This window comes from Oncorhynchus mykiss, chromosome 17 (assembly GCF_013265735.2).
Source record: "Oncorhynchus mykiss isolate Arlee chromosome 17, USDA_OmykA_1.1, whole genome shotgun sequence".
Classification (NCBI taxonomy): domain Eukaryota; kingdom Metazoa; phylum Chordata; class Actinopteri; order Salmoniformes; family Salmonidae; genus Oncorhynchus; species Oncorhynchus mykiss.
The window spans coordinates 24658848-24681925 of NC_048581.1; the positions used below are offsets into that span (position 1 = coordinate 24658848).

Genomic DNA, 23078 nt, shown 5'->3' on the forward strand with positions numbered 1-23078 from the left:
GACACATCCATAACCTGAGTGGAAACCAGATTGCATACCCGAGAGAATACTATAGACATCAAGAAAGCCAGTCAGTTGATTATTGTCAAGTTTTTCCAACACTTTTGATAAACAGGGCAAAATAGAAATAACTATAAAACAGTTAGGATCAGCTTGATCACCCCCTTTAAATAATGGCTGGCTGCCTTCCAAGCGATGGGAACCTCCCCCGAGAGGAGAGACAGGTTAAAAAGGTCAGAGATGGGCTTGGCGATTATAGGGTAGAACAATAAAAATAGAAAGCGTCTAAACCATCTGACTCGGATGTGTTTTTGGGGTCAAGTTTAAAGGAGCTCCTTTAGCACCTTGGACTCAGTGACTGCCTGCAGGGAGAAACTTTGTAGTGGGGTGGGGGAGAAAGAGGGAGGAGTATCGGGGCTAGTCACATTAGTTGGGGTGGGAGATGTGGAAATGTTGGACGGGCAAGGAGGCATGGCTGAGTCAAATCGGAATCCTGACTTAATGAAGTGGTGATTAAAGAGCCATGTGCTTCTTGTCAGTAACAACCACATCATCAACAATAAGGGACAAGGCAGCTGTGAGGAGGAGGGTTTATTCTGCAGGTCCTGAACTGTTTCCGATAACTTCTTGGGTTCAGACCCACAGAGAGAGAACTGCTCCTTAAAATAATTAACTTTGGCCTTCCAGATAGCCTTAGTGCACTTATTTCTCATTTACCTGAACAAGAGCCAGTCAGCCTGAGTATGCGGGTGCCGAGCCTTTCGCCAAATGCAATTCTTGAGGTGGAGTATCTCTGCAAGATCACGGTCGAACCATGGGCTGAACCTGTTTTTAATTCTCATTTTCTTTATGGGGGCGTGTTTGTTAACAATACCACTGAAAATATCAAAAATGAAGGTCCAAGTGTCTTCAACAGAGGCGATCAAGCTGATTCTATTCCAATTTACAGAGGCCAGGTCATGTAGTAAGGCTTGCTCATTGCATTTTTTTAGCAAGTGTATATGCCCTTGATTCTAAGAACATATTGTACAACAATTTCAATCAGGTAACATGAATAGAAAGCCGGCGAGAGGTGGTCAGAAGAGGACGGGAGGCCAAAAGTCTGTGTAACCAATAGAGAGTCAGAGTCCCGAGTGTGGGAACAAACATAGTCTGTCCCACGGTTGGGCAAAAAGAAGAAAAAGAAAGTTCACAGTCAACAAACCATGCAGGAGTCATGAGGCAAATTGAAAAATAGCAAAATGCACAAGAAAAAAATATAACAACTTGGGGCTAGCCATTGTAAGTTCAGAGTCATTTGCCCCAACAGTACGTGTGAGGTTGGGGTACCTGTACCAGACAGGGGAGACAGGCCAGGGCAGACGGTGAACAGATCGCCAGGTAGAATCCAGGCAGCAGTGCAGCAGGTAGTGGGAGTAGGTGTCACACCCACTTGGGAGAAGCCTTCATTTCTGGAGGCAGATTTCTTGTAGAAAATACCAGTGGATGATCTCTGAAGAGCGGGAGGGGGCTTCAAAGGCATCTGGATTTAGGTGCGGTAACCTGTGAGACTCCTGACATTTGTTGGGCTTAAAGGCTTTGACACCTCTCACTTCACACCTCAGTGCTCATTGAAGTTGTTTCTGGTCTGTCTCAGTCCCAGGGCAGATGGTCTCTGCTGTTTGTTTGCCAGGGCACTCTCTGTATAGCTTCGAAAGATGAATCATTGGTAGTAATAATCCTTCCAGGAAATGTTGTCCAAAATTAGGTTGTAGGTTTAGAGTTTTGAATCTAGAGTGAAGGTTATGCTGTGGAGGGTAGCATCCTGTATAGGTCCCTGAGAAATAATCAAAGTTTGTCTAATTCCAAATTGATCTTTTTGTAAAAAAAAAACATGTTGACAAATGTGAGCGCTCACATGCAGCCGTCTCCCTCTCTCTCCCTCTCTCCTTTGACTTAATGATTGTATGTAAAGTCCCTCCCTGTATTAATGACTGATAATGACAATTAAGATGAACTATGGAGAGGCAGTACGTTTTTTTTTAGAGTGAGGCTGTGGAAATTGTCTTACTTGTGTTTAGTTTGATTCATGTTTTGTTTTGTTAACCAAATATAGTTTTTTGTATTGTTGACTGCCTATGTTAGCATTGTCATTAGAATTTGGTGTAAATGTAACTCACTGGAAGACTTCAGAATTCAAAAGATTCTATTAGGCTCTATCTTCAGGCTTTCTGAGATGAAAGCTTAATAAAGACCGCATGGCAGCTTTTCTTTTCCTTATCTAAAGGACCTTCTCTTGAAATAAAAAGCATATGCTTTGTGCACCTTTAAAGATCAACCCTGTAGTGTTCTATGTAACACTGGGGATTTGATTGACCAGTGTATAATGGCTCCGTCAAATATAATGGACTGTCTGTCATTTCTCAGCCCTTCTGTTCGCTCCATCTCCAACTGCAGACGTCTGAAAACCCCTACCTGTCAGGCAGCATATCAACCAAGGCCTCAGCACCGGGAATCATAGTGGCCACAGGTGAGAGAATACAGAATGAACATTTGATAGATAACATTAGATTAGATGACCTTATTGTCCACTTATGTGAAAATGTATTTGGCTGAATAGAGAGACATCTGTTCAATTTAGGTAATGGTACAAAAGGAGAATAGCTGTCTATCCTTTCCAGGTCAGTTCTGAAATAGCATTTGATTGAGAATATTATGATGGCTATCCAATCCCTAACATTACTGATAGGGATATGCAAGCCCTGCTATAAACAACTCATCTTCAACTGTGTGGGAAAATATTGTATCTTAGCAAAAACAACAAAAATGGCCTACATCCATGAATCTGCTTTCTTCATCTCTGTCACCAAAACAATAGTTTGTCCCCACCACAAAACTCTAATCTCTTACTGGATCTGTGAGATCCCTAAACCACTGGGAGCCTGTATAATTGTACTGAATCTGTCCAGAGACACACTATAGCACTTTTGATGTTGTCCTTACTGACATTTTGGTGATACAAAGTCACCCGGTTTATTTAAGTGGGCCAGTGCAGACTGAGGACACAACATATTATGTTTGGTGACCCTGACAAACACGATGCAGCTCAAAACTCACGCCTGACACTGAACAGTGGATGGGAGATATCACAAGGCATCAACAAAGTGGAGAGATATGCTCAGAGATTAACATGTTACATCATTGCTTAAGAAAAACTGAGCAACATCCATCCAAGCATGAATGGTTGTTCTTCTCTGCTCTGCATCTATTCTTCATTGTAATTGACACCATCTTCACATTTTCAGCATCATTTGAATATTTAACTAATGCTTTGTTGCATTTTTTTATCACAGGGAATATTGGGTCTGATCTGTCGTACAATAACGTTGGAATGTTCATCTCATCTGATGCTGGTAACAACTGGAGACAGGTGAGTTTAAGCTGAATTTGGGGGTAAAAGCTAAGGCATTCTCTTCTAAGGCATTCTAATAATATATTTGAATATTGTAGTTTGGAGAATAAGTATTTTGGACTGCTGTCTCTACCTTTTGATCATGAGGTGTTTTGAGACTCAGTATTCAGCTAGATGTGTACAAGGTAACTGTATGTAAATCATATATTATATTGAATGGGCTGTGTGTCCTGTTTCAGATATTCGAGGAGGAACACAACGTCTGGTTTCTGGATAAAGGAGGGGCCCTTGTCGCTGTGAAACAACCAACCGTCCCCACTAGGCATTTACAGTAGGTTTATATCTAATTCCGTCTTTGTATCTCTGTAAACTGGTTAGTACTTCTATTGATGTCAAGAAAACTTTTTTTAATGTTACTTTATATATGATTAAAGGCAGTATTCAAGGTTTGAACAACTTGCAAAGCACAAACATATGCAATAAAGATACAAATATATTGTCAATTGGGGGAAAGTGTTTTTCTTCACCAAGTACCCCTTTTAGTACTTTTAACACTGACCATTCTATTGTAAATTGGATCACCCACGTTTTGCCTCAGTTAAGACCAACACAACTGAAACCACATCTCTATTCTTATATCACTTTAGAAAAACATTTAGAAGGTACTTTTAGCACCAAGGTGTGGAGGATTCCTTCCTTCCTGGTTGTGTCTCCTAGATGATTTAAGGAACACAGTAGAAGCCCTCATATCAAACCAGGTTTCAAATAGTATTGTTTTCTTTCAGCATTTAATTGAGACATTTAATTGTCTAGAGTGGCAGACGGATGGGGTTTGCACTTTTGGGCCAATTTCATTGGATCCATTAGGCCAGGTAACGGGCAGCTAAAGTATTTGAAAGATGGCAAATGCTATTTGAACCCAGGCAAGCGCTGTAGGAACCAACCCTCCAACCAAACCAATCCTTATATGATACAGTTCACAAACGTCCTGACCATGTGGCGTCTCTCTCTCTCTCTCTCTCTCTCTCTCTCTCTCTCTCTCTCTCTCTCTCTCCTCTCGCTCTCCTCCCAGCTAGTGTAACATTTCCTGACCCTTGTATCCTCCTAATAGATGCCTATAAATGCTTTGTCTGTTGTCTGAGTTTATAGCCAGATGAAGGCATGCTGACTGACGGAGATTTAGATGGAAGCTGCAACAAGGGGGCTGCTGCTTCTTGCATCCTAGAGCAAGACTGTGCATTGTTGAGTGTTGTTCCCAACCTTGTCACACACAGTACTCCAGTGTTCTCACATCTGAAGTGATGTTGATGAGATGTCAGAATCAATAGAGAACAGGCCTGGAGGATGAAAGTTGCCCAATCTCTTTTTGTTTATTTTTATTTGTCTCCCCATACCTCTCCGCCCCTGTTTTGTAGTCGTTAGAACATGAAACAGTTGTATTCTGGTTTGTTTTGTGTGTTGTGTTTTTTTCTTCTACATCACTTCACTCTAGACCGTAAGTAAACTCAAGACCTATGACGTTGTTGTTTTCTCTTCAAGTTGTTATGCCTCCACGCTTTGATAGTCGAACACAGTTCTGTTGTTTTATTCTTCTTCTATTCAACAGAACGTTTGTTAACTGTAGTCAATTAGATACAACCTGAGGTTCAGCAGCTGACTGTCTATGGAGACGACTCACTCCAATGATCTTCCATGAATCCAGTTGACACACTGTAATTGAGAGCATCAGGGCTCGTATTCAGAGTAGCAATGCTGATCCAGGATCAGATCCCACCGGTCTGTATAATCTCATTCCTTATGATCTAAAAGGTCAAATTGATCCTAGATCAGCACTCCAAGTCAGAATTACGAATATGGGCCTTGTTGTTACTGCCAGTCTGAGATGTGAATGGTTGCATCACAAATGACACCCTTTTTCCTAGTAGGCTTCTGTACTTTAGACCAGAGCCCTATAGGCCCTGGGTGCCATTTGGGATTCATTCAATGTGTTATTGTGTTGTGACTCTGTTACAGGATCAGTTTTGATGAGGGGCGGCAGTGGACCAGACACAGCTTCTCCTTGGTGCCTCTGTTTGTGGACGGGATGCTGGTGGAGGCCGGGACAGAGAACCAGATCATGACGTGAGTCGGGACAATAGAGTAATCGAGGGAAGACGCGCAGTGATGAATGATCTATAGTCGGGGGATGGCATTCTTTTGCCCTCCGTAGGAAGTCTTAGAGAGATGGAGAAAAGGAGGGATTTAATTTTTCTGTCTTCCATTGCTTTGGGACTCTGTTCCTTTTGGTGAAAGGGAAGGGGATGAGATGGATGAGATGAATTTGTCTCCTTCTCGTTCTCTTGGGAACCCTGTTCCTCTTGGAGGGAAGATATGAGGGGATGGGGAGGAATTTTAATTCAACGAATGCTGATGTCTCGTCTTTATTAACAGACGTTTAAATGGGAGAAAATATTTGATTCATAAGGGTAGTCAGTTTGTTAGCTTAGGACTGATTTCCCCATTTGATTTACATATTTAACTAGGAAAATGTAATTACTCATAGACTTAACGTAATTGGAGAAAACTTGTAGCGCTGACAACCCTTGTCGAGTTATATTAACTTATGTATCCATCCTTTGGTTTCTCAAGGTTTTTTGGACATTTCAGCCATAGGTCTGAGTGGCAGCTTATCAAGATAGACTACAAGTCCATCTTCAACAGGAAATGTACAGAAGGAGACTATCAGACGTGGCACCTTCACAACAAGGTAAGAGCTCTTAAACAGGAAGTCGGTCCAACTTATCAATATGTGACCTTGTTAACAAATAACAATGAATGTACATGGTAGTTAGGGACTGTACATTATTTATAATGACGATACCTGGAGAAAATCGGACCTCTCTGAAATGAAAATGGATGGCCCTTCCTTCAGTAAAATATATTTTTACCCGACCCTCCCTTAATGGTAAAAATAAAAAAACGTGGCCCTCCCCTATACCCCAAATAATAATAAAAACATAGTGGACAGCAGAGAACATGACAACCATTTACCATCACTCATAGGACAGAACAGAGTATTGCAGTTTTAGAAACCGTTCTTCGTTTTATTAGAAGGCAAAAATGCTAGAAAGTTGTGGGTTCAAAGACCACCGCGGACAAGAGTAGTGGTGGAAATATATCAATTAAATTAACAAAAGCACTGAATGAATCTATCAACTTATTTGCTTTCCCCCAAAAAAGCCTTTTTATTAACACATTTCATGCAATTCTACATAATTTTACATGACTGGAGATGACTAAGGTCTTTTTAAATAGTAAAAGAGAGCATGACAGCGAATGAGCGCATGCTGCAGCACCAGAGATGTTTTGATTTCTCTACAGGCTATTGTTAAAAATAGAGGATAGTCTATGTCTGCAACAGTGCTAAAGTTGTCTGTCAACTGTAAAAAGTGAGCACAACAGAACCAGTTACAACTGAAGTACATGATCATCAATTCATTTGAGAAAAAGCCGTTAGTTGTTTAACACAGCAAAAAAATATATATATATTTTGGGAAACAATCATTTTCTATTTCATTCCATGATATTATCAGGAATCTTGGTAAGACCCAAGTGCAGACTGTGTGAAGTAGTAATGTTAATTGTAACAACAGGGGCAGGCAGACGACAGGTCAAGGCAGGCAGGGGTCGATCATCCAGAGTAGAGGCCAAGGTACAGGACGGCAGGCAGGCTCAGGGTCAGAGACAGGCAGTGGTCAGGCGGGCGGGTACAGGGTCAGGACAGACAAGGGTCAAAAACCAGGAGGATGAGAAAAAGAGAGACTAGGGAATAACAGGAGCTGAGACAAAATGTTGGTTGCACAGATAGACAGACAGAAAACACAGGTATAAATACGCAGAGGATAACTGGGGAAGGTGGGCGACACTTGGAGGGGGTGTAGACAAGCACAAGGACAGGTTAAACAGATCAGGGAGTGACAGATATTGTTGCTGCAAAATATATTTGTGTAGACTGTGATTAGGGCATGGGAGTATAAGAGCATCTGCTGGGCTAAATTAACAAACTAGGCATGCATACTGTAGCTCACCTCATGATCCTCAAACCACAGACTAGTCAAACTCGTGTTTCTATTTAAATCAAAATAATTTATTTTATTTCATTTTATACAGCCTAAATCAAAATGTACTATATAGGCATGTTGGTGAAGTGCTGTTGTTGATGTGTTGTTAAAATGCTGTGCACCTGCCAGCCTGTAGCGTGTCACAAATGTTTCTCAATTAATTTATTGCGACAAGCAATCCCGGATCCGGGATCGTAATCATAGCCTCAAACGAATTAGCACAACGCAGCGGACATAAATTCCCCCAGTAACTTTTCCTATTCATGAAAATCGCAAATGAAATAAATATATTCAAACACAAGCTTAGCCTTTTGTTAACAACACTGTCATCTCAGATTTTCAAAATATGCGTTACAGCCAACGCTAGACAAGCATTTGTGTAAGTTTATCATGGCATAATGCTATGCTAGGCTCTGCTGGCAGCAGGCAACATTTTCACAAAAATAAGAAAAGCAACCAAATTAAATAATTTACCTTTGAAGAACTTCGGATGCTTTCACTCAGGAGACTCCCAGTTAGATAGAAAATGTTCCTTTTTTCCAAAAATATTATTTTTGTAGGCGGAATAGCTCCCGGTTGTTCATGATGCTTGGCTGAGAAATCGACCGGAAAATGCTACCATTACAACGCCAAACTTTTTTCAAAATGAACTCCATAATATCGACAGAAACACGGCAAACGTTGTTTAGGATCCATCCTCAAGGTGTTTTTAACAAATATATTCGATAATATATCCGTCGAAGCAGTTGGTTTCTCATTAGAAGCGATTGGAAAAATGGCTACCTCAGTATTTTACGCAAGATTTTCTGCGGGAGACACCATGTGTACACTTGCTAAATATGCTCCCTTACGGCTATTCTTCAATGGAAATGCGTAATGCTATAGACAATGCTATAGACACCTTGGGGAATACATGGAAAACGTAAGCTCATTCGTAGCTCATTCACAGCCATATAAGGAGTCATTGGCATGAGGCGGTTTCAAAAAATGTGTCACTTCCTGGTTATATCTGGGTTTCGTCTGTAACATCAGTTCTGTGGCACTCACAGACAATGTCTTTGCAGTTTTGGAAACGTCAGAGTGTCTTCCTTCCAAAGCTGTCAATTATATGCATAGTCAAGCATCTTTTCGTGACAAAATATCTTGTTTAAAACGGGGACGTTATTCATCCCAAAATTTTAATAGCACCCCCTAAATGGCAGGCTAAAGCCTGGAAATAATAATAATTTAACAATAATACATTATTGTTCCTTCTTAGGCTGCCTGGCTTGCTGCTGACTGCTGCTAGCCTGTTGGAATGTAGAACGTCAATTGATAGACAGAATCACACATTACTTCCCAAAGAAAGTACATTTTTTTGTCTCCACGGTTGTAGAAGGTAGCAGGCTCTACATGTCATAGAGACAAACCAAAGAAATCGCATATGCATCAGTCTCTTCTTTCCCCAGCATTTTACAGCTTGTTTCTAGCATAAAGAATTGTGGATTAAAGTGTCCTTACAATATCATTTATATAATCAGGTCCATACACTTTTATTTCCACAGTAACAAGCTAACAAGGGGGTAGGCCTATGCTTTTAGACTTTTTATTTAATTAACAAACGCCACAATACCCTCAAATACCCCCTGAATTCGAGCCCTGGATTTAACTTAACATACCAAGCTCTCCACTGACACTGAGATGTTTAAGGAGTGTATGGTGACTGAAGGAAATGGCTGACAAAGTCTATGGAATGTAGACTATAATTTCATCTGTCAAACAGGTAGGCCTACTTCTTATTTCTTGAACAAGAAGAAATAGACTCCAACACAAAGCCCTCTTGTTGTTAGAAGCCTAAAGTCAAATTAAACTGCTGCTACTTCATAGTAATGTAAGTTACGTAAATTACTTGAATATGGCTAATTGTGAGGTCAAAAACTCTGATAAATAGCTTCATTATGGGCAACAAAACATGTTTTTTTTTATTAAAATCAAATCTATCAGTAGCAAGTTCACCTCGGGTCTTCCTTTTCATCTTCATTCTCTCCCTCTCAAACTGAACAGGGCATCAGTAGACCTAGTCTGCACGCACATATATATACTCTTTTGGACAAATAAAATAAAAAATATGGAATAAGTCTTTGACTCGCCTCCTGAAGTGCCACCTTACACAGCACAGTCATTTGTTAGGCAGCACAAAAGTGTTTACATCAGCAAGAGCAGGGCTAGCCCGGGCTCATGATTGGGAACGCCTACCCATTGCAGTGTGTAATGCAGTCTAACCTAGTTTTTTATACACCATCCCAGCAGCTCAAAAACTCAGGAGGGAAGTACATTTTCTAAGAAATATAACTTTGCCCTGTGCTTCTCCTAGCATACTCTTCATATAGCCTAGGCTTATAGCATATAGTATAGTCTAGTCTGTGGATAATTTTATTGAGACCACAGTAGTGGCACTTGATATTGCGTGCCTAGCAGAGAATCAGGGATGAGGGTCATCATTGGGCACACATCGAGATAGTATAATAAGCAACTAATTCTCAAAACTTGAGCAATTTGACATTTAATCAATTACAAATTACCTGACCCTCCCCTGGCCAAAATAAAAAAACATAAGAAACCCTCCCCCTGACTGATATTAAAAAATGACCCTCCCCATGACCCTCACCCATTTTCCTACAGGTACCAATGTTTTTACAAGGGAGATACAGTGTTTGGGTAGTTCCAATAAGCTCAATAAGTTAACATAATAATGGTTTGACTTGCTGTTCTATGTGAATTTGACATTTGAAAATGACATACTGTAATCCCATGTGCGTTCACTATATGGATTAATATCCTGTATGTGTTTCACAGGGCGAGCCGTGTGTGATGGGCCAGAAACAGATCTATATGAAACGCAGACCAGGAAACTATTGCATGCTGGGAAAAGACTACGCCAAAGTCCTCTCTGCTGAGTCGTGTATCTGTCGGGCCCACGACTTTGAATGGTAATTATAGTATACTAGTATAATAACTCACAATTGCAGTAAAATAGAAGACATGAAAACATGTACTTTTATCTCAAATCTACACATGAGTAGATCAACAGAGGTTTCATTGTCCATAAAAGAGAGAGACATGTTGTATGATGCTTTGTGTATGTTGTCCCATTTAAGTCATTTTTGGATTTATTACACTATTTCAGGATCCCATTAATTTGGTTCATTTTCCGTGTCAGTGCTCCAATTATGAGATATTTTGGGGAATAATTTGCTCCTAACGTCTGTCTCTCTGGCTGAGCTCGTCTTGCTATGTTTATAATAAAGTAGAGAAGATGAAGGGTGTTTATAGGACTGTAGGTTGCTGTTGTTTTTTGTCTTCTAAAGGCAGGGAAGAGAAAAGCAAAGATACATTTGTATATAAATGCCAGTGGTGTCAGGTAAAACTGTATGAGTTTTAATTAGAATCCATTCATCTCCAGGGATAGTTGTTTTTAATTATTTTGGGAATGCAATTATTATATGATACAGTTCACAAACGTCCTGACCATGTGGCGTCTCTCTCTCTCTCTCTCTCTCTCTCTCTCTCTCTCTCTCTCTCTCTCTCTAGCTGGTGACAGGGACAGTGAAATGCAAAAATTAAAAAACAATCTCTTTAAGAAACGTCAACGTTCAGAGTGAACAACAAAAACACTTTTTATTGACTTTGAAGTGTACACAAAAGTCAAGGTCTGACTTGAAAACTACGTTGGAGGTGGCTTATGCTAGAGCAACAAATATTAAATTCTCTGACAAAAGATCTGGTGGACTTTCCTGCAGTCAGCATGCCAATTGCACAACATCTCAAAACTTGAGACATCTGTGGTATTGTGTTGTGTGACAAAACTGCACATTTTAGAGTGTCCTTTTATTGTCTACATCACAAGGTGCACCTGTGTAATTATCATGCTGTTTAATCAGTTTCTTGATATGCCACACTTGTCAGGTGGATGGATTATCTTGGCAGGAGAAATTCTCACTAACAGCGAAATAGTATTGTTGTACCTATGGGACATTTCTGGGGATCCTTTATTTCAGCTCATGAAACATTGGACCTACACTTAATGTGTTGTGTTTGTATTTTGTTCAGGGTAGATACAGAGATATAACACTTGATATGTTATATTAAAAATAAGTGAGGAGAGATTAGTATTAATGTGTAACCAAAATACGCTGAGAGTCTCCACAACTATTATGTACCAAACTGGACACCATACTTTTCTGTGACTTACTGGAAAGAAATTTGATCTTTGCATTGCCAAGACTGTGATTCAGTGGTGCTTTAATGTCCTTAACTGGACACTGTACCTTCATTGGACTCACTTAGTCCCTTATGACTATTATCCCGACCAACCATAACACCATAACTTCACTTGACAGCCTGTCAATAAAGTGGGGGAGGTTCCTAATCACATTGAGGCCAAAACAGGTCATAGGGAGTCCTAGACGGACCTCAGGCTTTGTTGCATCCTATTAGTTCTGGCTAGGTAATTATTTGATAAATCAATGACAGCGTCATTATTAGAATGGGCACTTGCCTAACCTGCTTTGCCCGATGTAAATCACTTTGTGATTGGGAGGTAGCTAACATCAGCCGTTGGGAGTCAGCCAACCCTGACCTGGCTGGCTGTGTTGACATGGAGTCCCCCAGGGCTCAGTCTTCCTACCTCTGCTGATCTGGAGCTTTTGTCAACCGCAGCCCAATCAATATATAATAATTATGGGTTGCAATGCAAAAAATATCTATTATATGTATCGTGCTGAGGGGATAGGAAAAATTAGCTGTAACATAACACAATAATACCGTATGTCCTTTGGATCAAAATCAAATCAAATTGTGTTTATCACTTGCTGTGTAAACAGCAGGTGTAGACTAACAGTGAAATGCTTACTTTACGGGCCCTTTCCAACAAATAAAAACTGGCCAACCCTCATAGCCTGGTTCCTCTCTAGGTTTCTTCCTAGGTTTCAGCCTTTCTAGGCAGTTTTTCCTAGCCAACGTGCTTCTGCACCTGCATTGCTTACTGTTTGGGATTTTAGGATGGGTTTCTGTACAGCACATTATGACATCAGCTGATGTAAAAAGGGCTTTATAAATGTATTTGATTGATATACAGTAGGTAGAGGTACCGTGTTGATGTTGATCACATTCTGTATGTGATTTGTTATAGTGATTATGGCTATGAACGGCGTAGAGAAGGGAACTGTCTACCAGCGTTCTGGTTCAACCCAGCTGTTGTATCAAGGAGCTGCAGCCAAGGACAGAACTACCTCAACAGCACAGGGTGAGTTGCACATAAGGACACTATTTTGTAGCGTTTCTATGTTGTCTATTCTAAGTGAAGGAAACCCTGCTGTATATTTCTGCTCAGTGAAGGTAAAATATTTGTCTTTAATGTTTTCCATTTCATTTTGTAAAACATTATGATGGTCATAATATGGTCCATGTTAAAAAGCCTGAATAGGTGTCTCACATATCAAAAGAGAGGTGCAAAAACACATTAAAGCTTACAGTGGCTACAGTATCTCTCTGTATAGGTTGGCCAATGCTTATCATCTTCCCATCTTCCCACTGTAATGAAACACTGTCAGGGTGTCACACCCTCTGGCACGGCTCCTGGTGTGAATAGTGATATTGGCTATTTAGACCTGAGTCATTCACCAGACAGTAGATCTATACTGCGTGAGATGGTGCACTTCTGAGAGCTACAAAGCACTTTCAGGAATCCTAGGACACAGATTAGGACGTCTCAGGATGGCTAAGGTCTGATGAGAACGGTACATCCTTCATTCATGCATTCGCTTCCCCAAGGTTAAAAGTCAAGTTTTGTCTCGGAGTTAGTAAGCATGTTCAAGTTTTGTCAGTGTGAAATTAATCTTTTAATTAGGGATCACTAAGCATTTTAAAGATTAGTCAAAGAATAGCAAGTCTTGTTTACTAGCTCGGTCACTTCCGCAATCACTTTGAGGTTAAAAATAATTTTTTTGCAATTTCTTGTCAAGCCTCATTGATGAACATGACCAATACCTTAGCCTTGTTAACTAGTAGTGTCATGAAGCCATAACCTCAGTAAACCATAATAAACATGTACTAAATCATTCAAATGGTATCTTCTTAAGGTACCGAAAAGTGGTGTCCAACAACTGCATCAAGGGAGTCAAGGACATGTACACACCCAGGAAGCAGATGTGTCCCAACAGGGCTCCAAAAGGCCTTTCTCTCTCCACCAGAGAGGGCAAGCTTACTGCCGACCTGCACACCAACGTCACCTTCCTGGTGCATCTGGATGAGGTAGGACTGGGCCAACCGCCAAAATGGCCTCCTTTTTGTATTTCATTCTTATGGGCCTGTAGGAGCCCAAATGGATGCCTTTGTATGCATCACTCTTATGAGTTGCATTGATTTTCACTTTAAGCCATGAAATGAAAAATCTGTGTTTTGTATTGCTATGCATGGTTGTAAAAGTAGTCCTAGCATGTGGTGCACAACTCACTCACTCTAGGCCTGTTACTGAGTGAAATATGGATGTTTCCCATATGTTCAACATGGATGTTTCTCCAGACATATGCCTACAATGATTTCCCTGTTATATTATCCCATACACACCAACTGCTGAAAGTTTAATAGTAACTTGCAACACAACATCACCCACACACAGCTACAGGCCCCAAGCCCAGAGCTGAGAGACAGAGTAAGAGCTAAAGATCTTAGAGAGAGATGCACCCCTGGAGACCACTTTATAGAGTGATAAACTCAGAGTAGCCTCCTTCTAGGGCCAGGGCCTTGCCTCGCTCCCCTCACTCCCTAGACACTGTTCAACCACCTCACATTAAATTCAGGTGGAATAAGTGTGGTAGTGCTCTGCTCGGTGCGGCGGTGCTTTCCCCCTGCCCTGCAGCTAAGAAGTAAGTGTCTCTCCCACAACGTTACTCCCGGGCCCAGCAGTCATATTACAGTGTGATAAGTTGAGGAAATTATAATTGATTTATTTAATTAAGAGTGTCACGGCCGTCGTTAGGAAATTACCAAGGTGCAGCATTGTTAGCGTACATATCTTTTTATTTTATATAATGACGCCAACAAAACAAGAAATAAAGAAACGACCGTAAAGCTTAACAGGGCTTTAGAGCCCCTAACAAAGATAACTACCCACAAAGACAGGTGGGAAAAGGAGCTGCCTAAGTATGGTTCCAAATCAGAGACAACGATAGACAGCAGTCCCTGATTGAGAACCATACCCGACCAAAACAAAGAAATACAAAACATAGAAAATAGAACATAGAATGCCCACCCCACATCACACCCTGACCTAACCAAATAGAGAAATAAAACGGCTCTCTAAGGTCAGGGCGTGACAAAGAGAGTCCTCCTCTGATAAGAGAGACATATGCCATGTGGTCAAAAAGTTTATGAAATGTATTTTATAAAAATGTCAGTCCCAAAATAATTAAAAACAACTATCACAGGAGACTAATGGAGGTGAAGAGTCTTATGCATTAGGAAAATCCTTCGCTCCTGTTGAATTCAGACTTTAATATATTTTCATGAAGCCCAAGATGGTAGAATTTCTTGGGGAGAGCAAATGGGCCTAAATATTTAATTTGTGGTACTGCTGGGTAGTAAACATGGCGCTTCAGAAAAATAAAAATTAAGGAGGGAGGTGGAAGAAAGTTTGATGTTTTGAGAGAGGGATGAGATCTGTAGTGTCACACGTCAAGGTTTCATTATCACAAAGTTACCTTATAGCATGTCATGTGTACACCAACCAGATTTACTGTACATTAGCTACCTTATAGTATGTGATGTGTACACCGTCCAGATTTACTCAACATTAGCATGTCATGTTTACACCAAACATATTTACCCGACATTAGCTACCTTCTAGCATGTCATGTTTACACCATCCAGATTTACCCAACATTAGCTACATTATAGCATGTGATGTGTACACCAACCAGAACCAATGGAATAGTCCCAAAGGAACAAATCCGTCCATCTAGCTCTCCAGACAGGCTCAATCAAACGCTCAAAGCATTTGAAAGAAAGAAAAAACTATTTGAACCTAGGTATGACACACCATCAGCATGACAGCACTGACTTCACACCGTTTATACCATCATTTGTGTGTTGACATTCACCTGAACAAGACTCCTTTACACAGTCCTGCTGTGTTTGGACCTGAACTAACAAAACCCATTATTGTCAACCAGCACTGCTGTCCAGACCATGACGCTTACCCTATTATGCATTTTGGATTTGGAGGCCCTCTGAGTCACACATGGAGCCACGGACACAAAGCTTGACATTTAGCTAGTAGGCCAGCATCAGTCTCATGCAGATTTGCTAGCGATCCCAGGACACCTCGATAGAGAACTAGAAGTGTCCAGAGAAAGTGAACAGAGGACACCAACAGAATCCTGAATGACATCAGCGCCACTACAGTTCCACACAATATCTGCCACTGTTATCCCTTTTCTTCCATTCTATTCTGCCTTTCTTTATTTGGCTTATCCATAGTTTATCATTTTCAGTGTACAATGGCGTGAAATATACCCCGAGAAGCCTTCTCCTGTTTTCATACTCTGCTGTGCTTGAAAATAAATAAAACGGATTGTGGATAAGTAGAGAGAGACACACACACCTCATTTTAGGTAACAGGCAAACAAACTGCTCTCACAGTGGGGCAGAATATGATGCAACCCCAATGTTGGGCTTGTGCTGACTGCGAATGTAGTCCAGCAGTCTGTTGACTAGTGTACCTGCCACCCTACTGTCTCTTGATTACTACACTGCTTCGACCTCCCTGTGGTTCTCTCTCCATCACACACACACTCACCACAGGGACTCATTTCAGACTCAGGATGCACACTGATGTAGAGGTGTCACAGCACAATCTGTTGGACTTCTGACAGAAACAGACAACGATGTCCTGCCTGGGCCCATGCATGCTTACTGAATGGTACTGTGGATTTGAGGCATTGTATTGAACCCAATTTTTTAAAACATTTATTTAACTAGGCAAGTCAGTAAAGAAAATATTCTTATTTATAATGACTGCCTACCAGGGAACAGTGGTTTAACTGCCTTATTCAGGGCCAGAATGACATAATTTTACTTTGTCAGCTCGGGATTCGATCCAGCAAACTTTTGGTTACTGGCCCAACACTCTAACAACTAGGCTACCTGCCGCCACAAAACAATGACATGTATTTATGTCTAGAATAAACAAAAGCACAAGCACCTAGCTGGGCTCTGAAATACAATGGAATTGTTACATATATATTTTTTATAATGATGAACTATATCTTCATATTATTATTATTATTTATTTTTTCTGTCTTTCTTCATCTGTCGTCCTCACTTGAGACATTACTTGTTTTCCAGGGTGACTCAATGAGAACCAACATCCAACTGGATTTCGGGGATGGCACGGCAGTCTCCTACTCCAACCTGAGCTGGATCGAAGAGGGGATCAGGCATGTTTACAAGACGGCTGGGATATTCCGTGTCTCAGCCTTGGCGGAAAACACCCTGGGATTTGATACTACCACGTTGTACCTTCATGTTACGTGTACGTCACCTCTATACATTCATCATTCATTTTGTCAGGAATATTCAATTCCCGCCATCTAGGAATGAAGTACTTCTGGTTTTAGTTTGTACTGTACCTGGTAGATAATTGGTCAGTTACTGTGACGTCAGCCATTGATTGGCCAAAGTGGTCGCTCACCTGGTGACCCTGGTCTGAATCAGTCCCTGATTGGAGGGAAAGCATAGAAAACAACAGTGCCGTGGTTCTCAAGGATCATAATTGAATATCTCTGCCTCATATTTCTCTGTAAATTACCACCTTACTAAATATACAGCAGTGTACAATGGAGCCAGTTAAAGGCAAAGTACCAGAATGCTTTCAACATAGTACAGCACTTTGATGTCCTCTCTATTTTCATCTTGTAGTGAACAAGCCAGCCAAATGTCAAGTAAATAATAGTGACAAATATAACATGCTTATGTCTAAAAGGCTTCAAGAATTATCCAGCTCTTTGAGGTGCAGTGTTTGAATTGCCCCCTTGTCTCTTAATTTGAAAAGTGAGGCTTTCGTCAATTAGTGAAGGTGCCATTTAAATGTTGTCTCTGGTCGCCACGTCACTTTTAGTGAGTGTACTTTGATATGATTGATGTCATTGATTCTGCTGGTGTTTTTTCCTGGTTTGGTACAAATTATTATACTTTATTTTGTACTTTTACCCTTATTTCTCCCCAATTTCATGATATCGAATTGGTAGTTACAGTCTTGTCTCATCGCTGCAACTCCCATACGGACTCGGGAGAGGTGAAGGTGGTGAGCCATGCGTTCTTCGAAATATGACCCTGCCAAGCCGCACTGCTTCTTGACACACTTCTCACTTAACCTGGAAGCCAACCGCACCAATGTGTCGGAGGAAACAAAACACCTGTCGATTGCAGTCAGATTGCAGACACCCGGTCTGCCACAAGGAGTCTCTAGAGCCCGATGGGACAAGGATATCCTTGTCAGCCAAACCTTCCCCTAACCCGAACAACTCTGTGCCAATTGTGCGGCACCTCATGGTCTCCCTGACCCGGCCGGCTGTGATAAAGTCTGGATCGAATCCGGGTCTGTAGTGACGCATCAAGCACTGCGATGCAGTACCTTAGACCATTGCGCCACTCGGGAGGCTGTTTGGCACATTTTGAGGGAATTTACAGGGAAGAGAGTGTGCAGATAATGCTTTTAGCAATGTGCCAATCACAATGCCACCACATATTTCAAATTGGAATATTTTTAACACTAGACACAGTTTAGGGAGCCTGACTAAATTACTCACATCACACACACACAACACACACACACACGCACATCCGCATAGACACAAATTTAAAAGGGGGAGACACAAAGATACGCACACTTTCTATCTCTGTCACACACATCACACACACACACACACACACAAACATACACAGACACTAACACACACACATACATACACTGCATACACGTTTGAAAGCTAGGATAAAGATTAGTCTCAGTTAAAGAGGATAAGTGTTAACAGAAGCCCAGGCGGAGACGTACAGTACACACCAGAACGCCAAGTCACACCACTGTCAGCCGGAGTTTTACTGTTAAAATACCTTGTTATATCTCTCTCCTACAGGAACCTTCACCACTTAGATCACGATAATGCCACGTACACCCACGTCAACTCCCATTACGGTCTCAGCATGTCAGATAACACTATTACTCACAAGGTATCACGTCAAAAACATGATAACGTCAACGTGTTTTAAGTCGAGAATAAATCTTGTTCTTCAACTAAATTCCATCAAAACTATGGAACATTATGATAGTTAATGACATTTGTTGAGGAAGATTTCATTCACCTTCCCTTTTCAGCTAAAGTAGTCTTATTGAAAAGAAGATCCCACACACTACCCCAGTGATAATGATAAGTGATACTGGAAAGAGCAGTGTGGGAGATCTTATTTTCTCTAATTCTTTATTTCAGAAGGTTTCTATTTCTTTTTTTCCCACACAGCTGTAAAAAATGATCTTCGGATGTGCCAGTGCTTTTCATATTTAAACAAAAAATGATCTAAAAATAATATTTTGATGTGCAAGTGATTTTCATATTGTGTACAATATGACAATACAATTGCAATGTCCATGTAATTACAATCATATATGGAGTCTGAATCATCCAATACTGAGTCTGTATTATCCAATACTGACTCTGTATTATCCAGTACTGAGTCTGAATCATCCAATACTGAATATGAATCATCCTCTGTGTTTGTATCAGGTCCTGTGGAACATGTCCAGTTGCTGGCTCCATTTGTGGCCATCAAGAACAAGGAAGTAAACCTAACAGCAGTGGTCTGGCCCATCCACTCAAGGACCCTCACCTACTTCTGGTGGCTGGGGAACAGCACTGAGGTAAACTAGACTTAAAACACTTGGTCTACAGGGAAGAGGGCCTATAACCTGAGCCCTGTGGGACTCCAGTGTTGTGAATGGTATTCAGTATATGTGGGTTACCTGCTCTACAACATTAGTAGAGGTAAACTGACACTATTCAAAAGGGGTCTTACCCTATAATGCCATATAGTGTACATGTACTGCAGTGGTGGCTGGTGTAACTGTAACTAAATCAGAGGACAGGCTTATTGTAATGGCTGGAACAGAATAAATGGAACAGCATCGAACACTTCAAAGACATGGTTTCCATTCCAGTTCCATTCCACTTCAGCCATTATTATGAGCTGTCCTCCCTTCAGTAGCCTCCACTGATGTATATATGGGTTATACATGATGTCTATGGTATTACATACATTGACCTCTTCTATTGTGGAAGACGACAGTGATAGCAGTCTCTGATCTCATTAGTTTGTCATGAGTTATTACCTTAGCTGCATTGGTTCTAGGTCTTATGTGGAGGATGTTTTTGTAGGGTTTTACTCAAGTCAGAAGCTCCAACTACTCTTAGTGAGAAGTTCAAGGAGAAGTTGTTATCATCTGAAATGGGTTTGTTTCATGTTCCGGGGATTTAGGTAAATGTTTTAGGTGAAGGGATTATATTACCTGATCAAAGTGTGATCATCCATTTTGTCCTTGTGCCTTCTTCTTCTAGCCGGTGATCAGCTTAGATGGGAGCATCTCGTACACCTTCACCAGCGAGGGAATGAACACTGTTACGGTCCAAGTGTCTTCAGCCAACGCGATACTGCAAGACACTAAGACAATAGCAGTCCAAGGTAAGGATCAGTTCTCTCTCTCTCTGTCTCTCTCTCTCTCTCTCTCGGATCACCCTAATCAAATTATTCTGCTTGATGCAATGCCAATTTGCACATCTAGCAGGCAATGTTTGAGGGTACTTTTCATTTGAATATGTCAGGATATGCGAAGGGGGACATTTCCCCAATTGTCTAAGAAATCACTCGTGCAAGCAATCAACTCCTCTTGTCAAACCATGAGCACATGCATACTGTACGCACACACACCAACATCTCTGTCAGCTTTCCCACCCGTCAGAAGACAGTTAGAGGGACACAACCAGAATGAAGGACAGTGGGGAATGGACAGGATACCTTGAGAATAATGCACCGAGATCAGGAGTTGAACTAACGGTCTGTTTCTGTTTCTCCCCTGGGTCTCTCTCTCTCTCTGACAGAGTTCTTCAAATCTCTGCTTTTATCTTTCTCCCCTAATCTGGACGAGTACAACCCTGACGTCCCCGAGTGGAGACAGGATGTGGGGAGAGTCATTAAGAAGGCTCTGCTCCAAGTAAGTGTGAATTTCTTCCATCTCTATTTTTCTCTCTCTCTCTTGTTTCTTCCTATCCTCTCAGACGCTTTGGCATTCACCCTCGGGCTGTCCTATGATTCGTTATCACACAGGTGCGAGAGTCTCGGCTTCTTCTTCCTCCCTCGAGGCAGCTATATTAGCACTAACAGAAGTTGGAGCAAAGAAATGCATTCTTTGGCAATTAGCCTGGAATGAAGGAGATCTAGGCATTACCGTGACATTGGATGTGCGTAGTATCTGTGGAGGAGAGCTAGCACTGATATGTCATATTTAAGTTTGTTTTTCTTCCACTTTGTGTGTTGGTTTAGGCCTTTAGTGTGAGAATTGTGGTCTCTATGTGTTTTCACCAACTCCCACAGTTGATTTGACATGAGAGGCGCCTCAGGCGAGTTAGTCTGAGAGCCAGTGGAGGGAGCTACTGTGATGGAGGACAGGGTGAAGCTCTGTGAGGGATAAAGTGCACCTGGCATTCTGGGAGCCACATACTATGTTCATGGCAGTATAGTATAGCACCAACAAATTGATTTGTGTTAAACAGAGGGGCACACTCAATTAAGGTTATATATCTAGCTTGGGCTATTAATTGCTAGCCTCAATAGGGATTTACAGCAATAGGGGGTTACAGCACCACTTTTCATACAGAAGGTTTTGTTATACAACCTTTTAGGACCAACATACATTATACGGTATCTATTGAGTTTATGAACACTAACTAGTCCATGTGTCATGTGCTCCTCCATATTCCGTTTAATCCTCATTTCATCTCTTTCACCCTTTCTCTAAAAGAAAATCATATTAAGGCCTATTCGTCCATGTACTGCTAGCGTTGACATAGGTTTCATAGCCTAGATATTGTGCAAAAATCGTCATACAAAGTGTTATTAGAATTTTTACCTTCATTTTTATTTTAGAATTTTCCGCGGTTCACGTTCAGTTCACCCTCAAAATGAAACATTCTGTTGTGTCAAGGTAAACAACTCCCCACAATGAGGAAAAGGAGAAGGTTCAGCAAAATTGCAATTAAAGTCTATTAAACTGCAGTATTGCCGTACTACAGTACAGCTCTACGGTTGACAATAGTGAGAGGCAGGCAGGGATGCACTGTTCCTCCTCAGCTGATTCCAACCCAATGCCTAATAGAGGTTTGAATGGGGAGTTCAGTAAGAGGCTATTTCAAGTTATTTTCCAGAATCATTCCATCTCCGCTTTCTCTGGCTTCTTCTTTCCTCCCCCTGCGGAACATGGAAGATGCCGAAGGCTCACTCTCAAGTTCCAGACAGTGGCTGTCGGCAAATTCATATAATTTTCTATGTTTCGCGGAAGCCACCCCTGGTTTCACCACCAGCTGTTAATGCATCTATCAGTGTGGTGAAAGAGTTTAACACGTCCTCTTTTTTTTTCCCTAAGAGAGGGCACCCCCCGTAACGACTGTACTTGACTTCACAGAATAAAATCAGAGATATAGGTGAATCATCATTACATATTTATAACAACATTGTTGGAAATAATGCACTATGGTAGCGGTTATGAAAATAGTATAACCCAATATTGTCAAGTTCATGACGAATGAGAAGCAGAATCCACGTCTTGGTGTGTTTACAATAGTAATTAGTAATAAACCACTGTTTCATCTTATTTATTTAGCTTTGCATACAGTAAGATTGTGAGGAAGCCGATCCAAAAGTGTTTGCTGTTAAAATATTAAAGCAACAAGATACAGTCTTGAAAAGGTGGTTTTTCAGCCAAATTTGGGCATGGACAAAGTTCCCTCCAAAACACTCTCATCTGACTCAGTCTGACTCACCCACTCTCCTCCCTTAACCCAGATCAGATTTTTCACTCCAGAAAATGAGTTTTGGGGGCACAAAATGCCAGTGCTACCTAAGCACACAGAGCCCGAAGGCTTTTTAGAGTAATGAGTGATCGCAAAAAGAACATTTGTGCTGAGTGTATTGATTTTTACAGGTGCTATTGTATCCTGTCCCCTTCCATCTCCCGTTCCCTCTCCCATTCCATACCTCTTTCCCCTCATTGCATGTCATTCCTTTGCTCTATAATTGTCCACTACTTGAGTACTTTTCTACTCAAATAGTGATTTTAAGGCTTGATAATTGATGTGCATCAAGTGTATGTGACTCGCCGACTACGCCACTCCATTGTCCGCCAGTAGCCAAATAGATAACCCATAAAAAACACGAGTGGCTTTTTAAATGGACACTGATTTCTGGTTGGAACCCTGTGCCTAGCTGGTAATCTAAAGTGGATA

General features: G+C 41.1%; 1 protein-coding gene across 2 annotated transcripts in view; it reads left to right on the forward strand.

The window, feature by feature from the left end:
* Positions 1-23078, forward strand: part of LOC110493539 (VPS10 domain-containing receptor SorCS3) — a 220722-nt gene that overhangs the window by 185138 nt on the left and 12506 nt on the right. For both annotated transcript variants that reach the window (XM_021567876.2, XM_021567877.2), the window contains exons 11-22: positions 2407-2509; positions 3333-3409; positions 3631-3722; positions 5405-5512; positions 6020-6137; positions 10327-10460; positions 12662-12775; positions 13611-13782; positions 16876-17062; positions 19311-19444; positions 20139-20262; positions 20679-20791. In XM_021567876.2, coding sequence (XP_021423551.2) covers positions 2407-2509; positions 3333-3409; positions 3631-3722; positions 5405-5512; positions 6020-6137; positions 10327-10460; positions 12662-12775; positions 13611-13782; positions 16876-17062; positions 19311-19444; positions 20139-20262; positions 20679-20791 — 1476 coding nt within the window. The remainder of the gene's footprint in view (positions 1-2406; positions 2510-3332; positions 3410-3630; positions 3723-5404; positions 5513-6019; positions 6138-10326; positions 10461-12661; positions 12776-13610; positions 13783-16875; positions 17063-19310; positions 19445-20138; positions 20263-20678; positions 20792-23078) is intronic.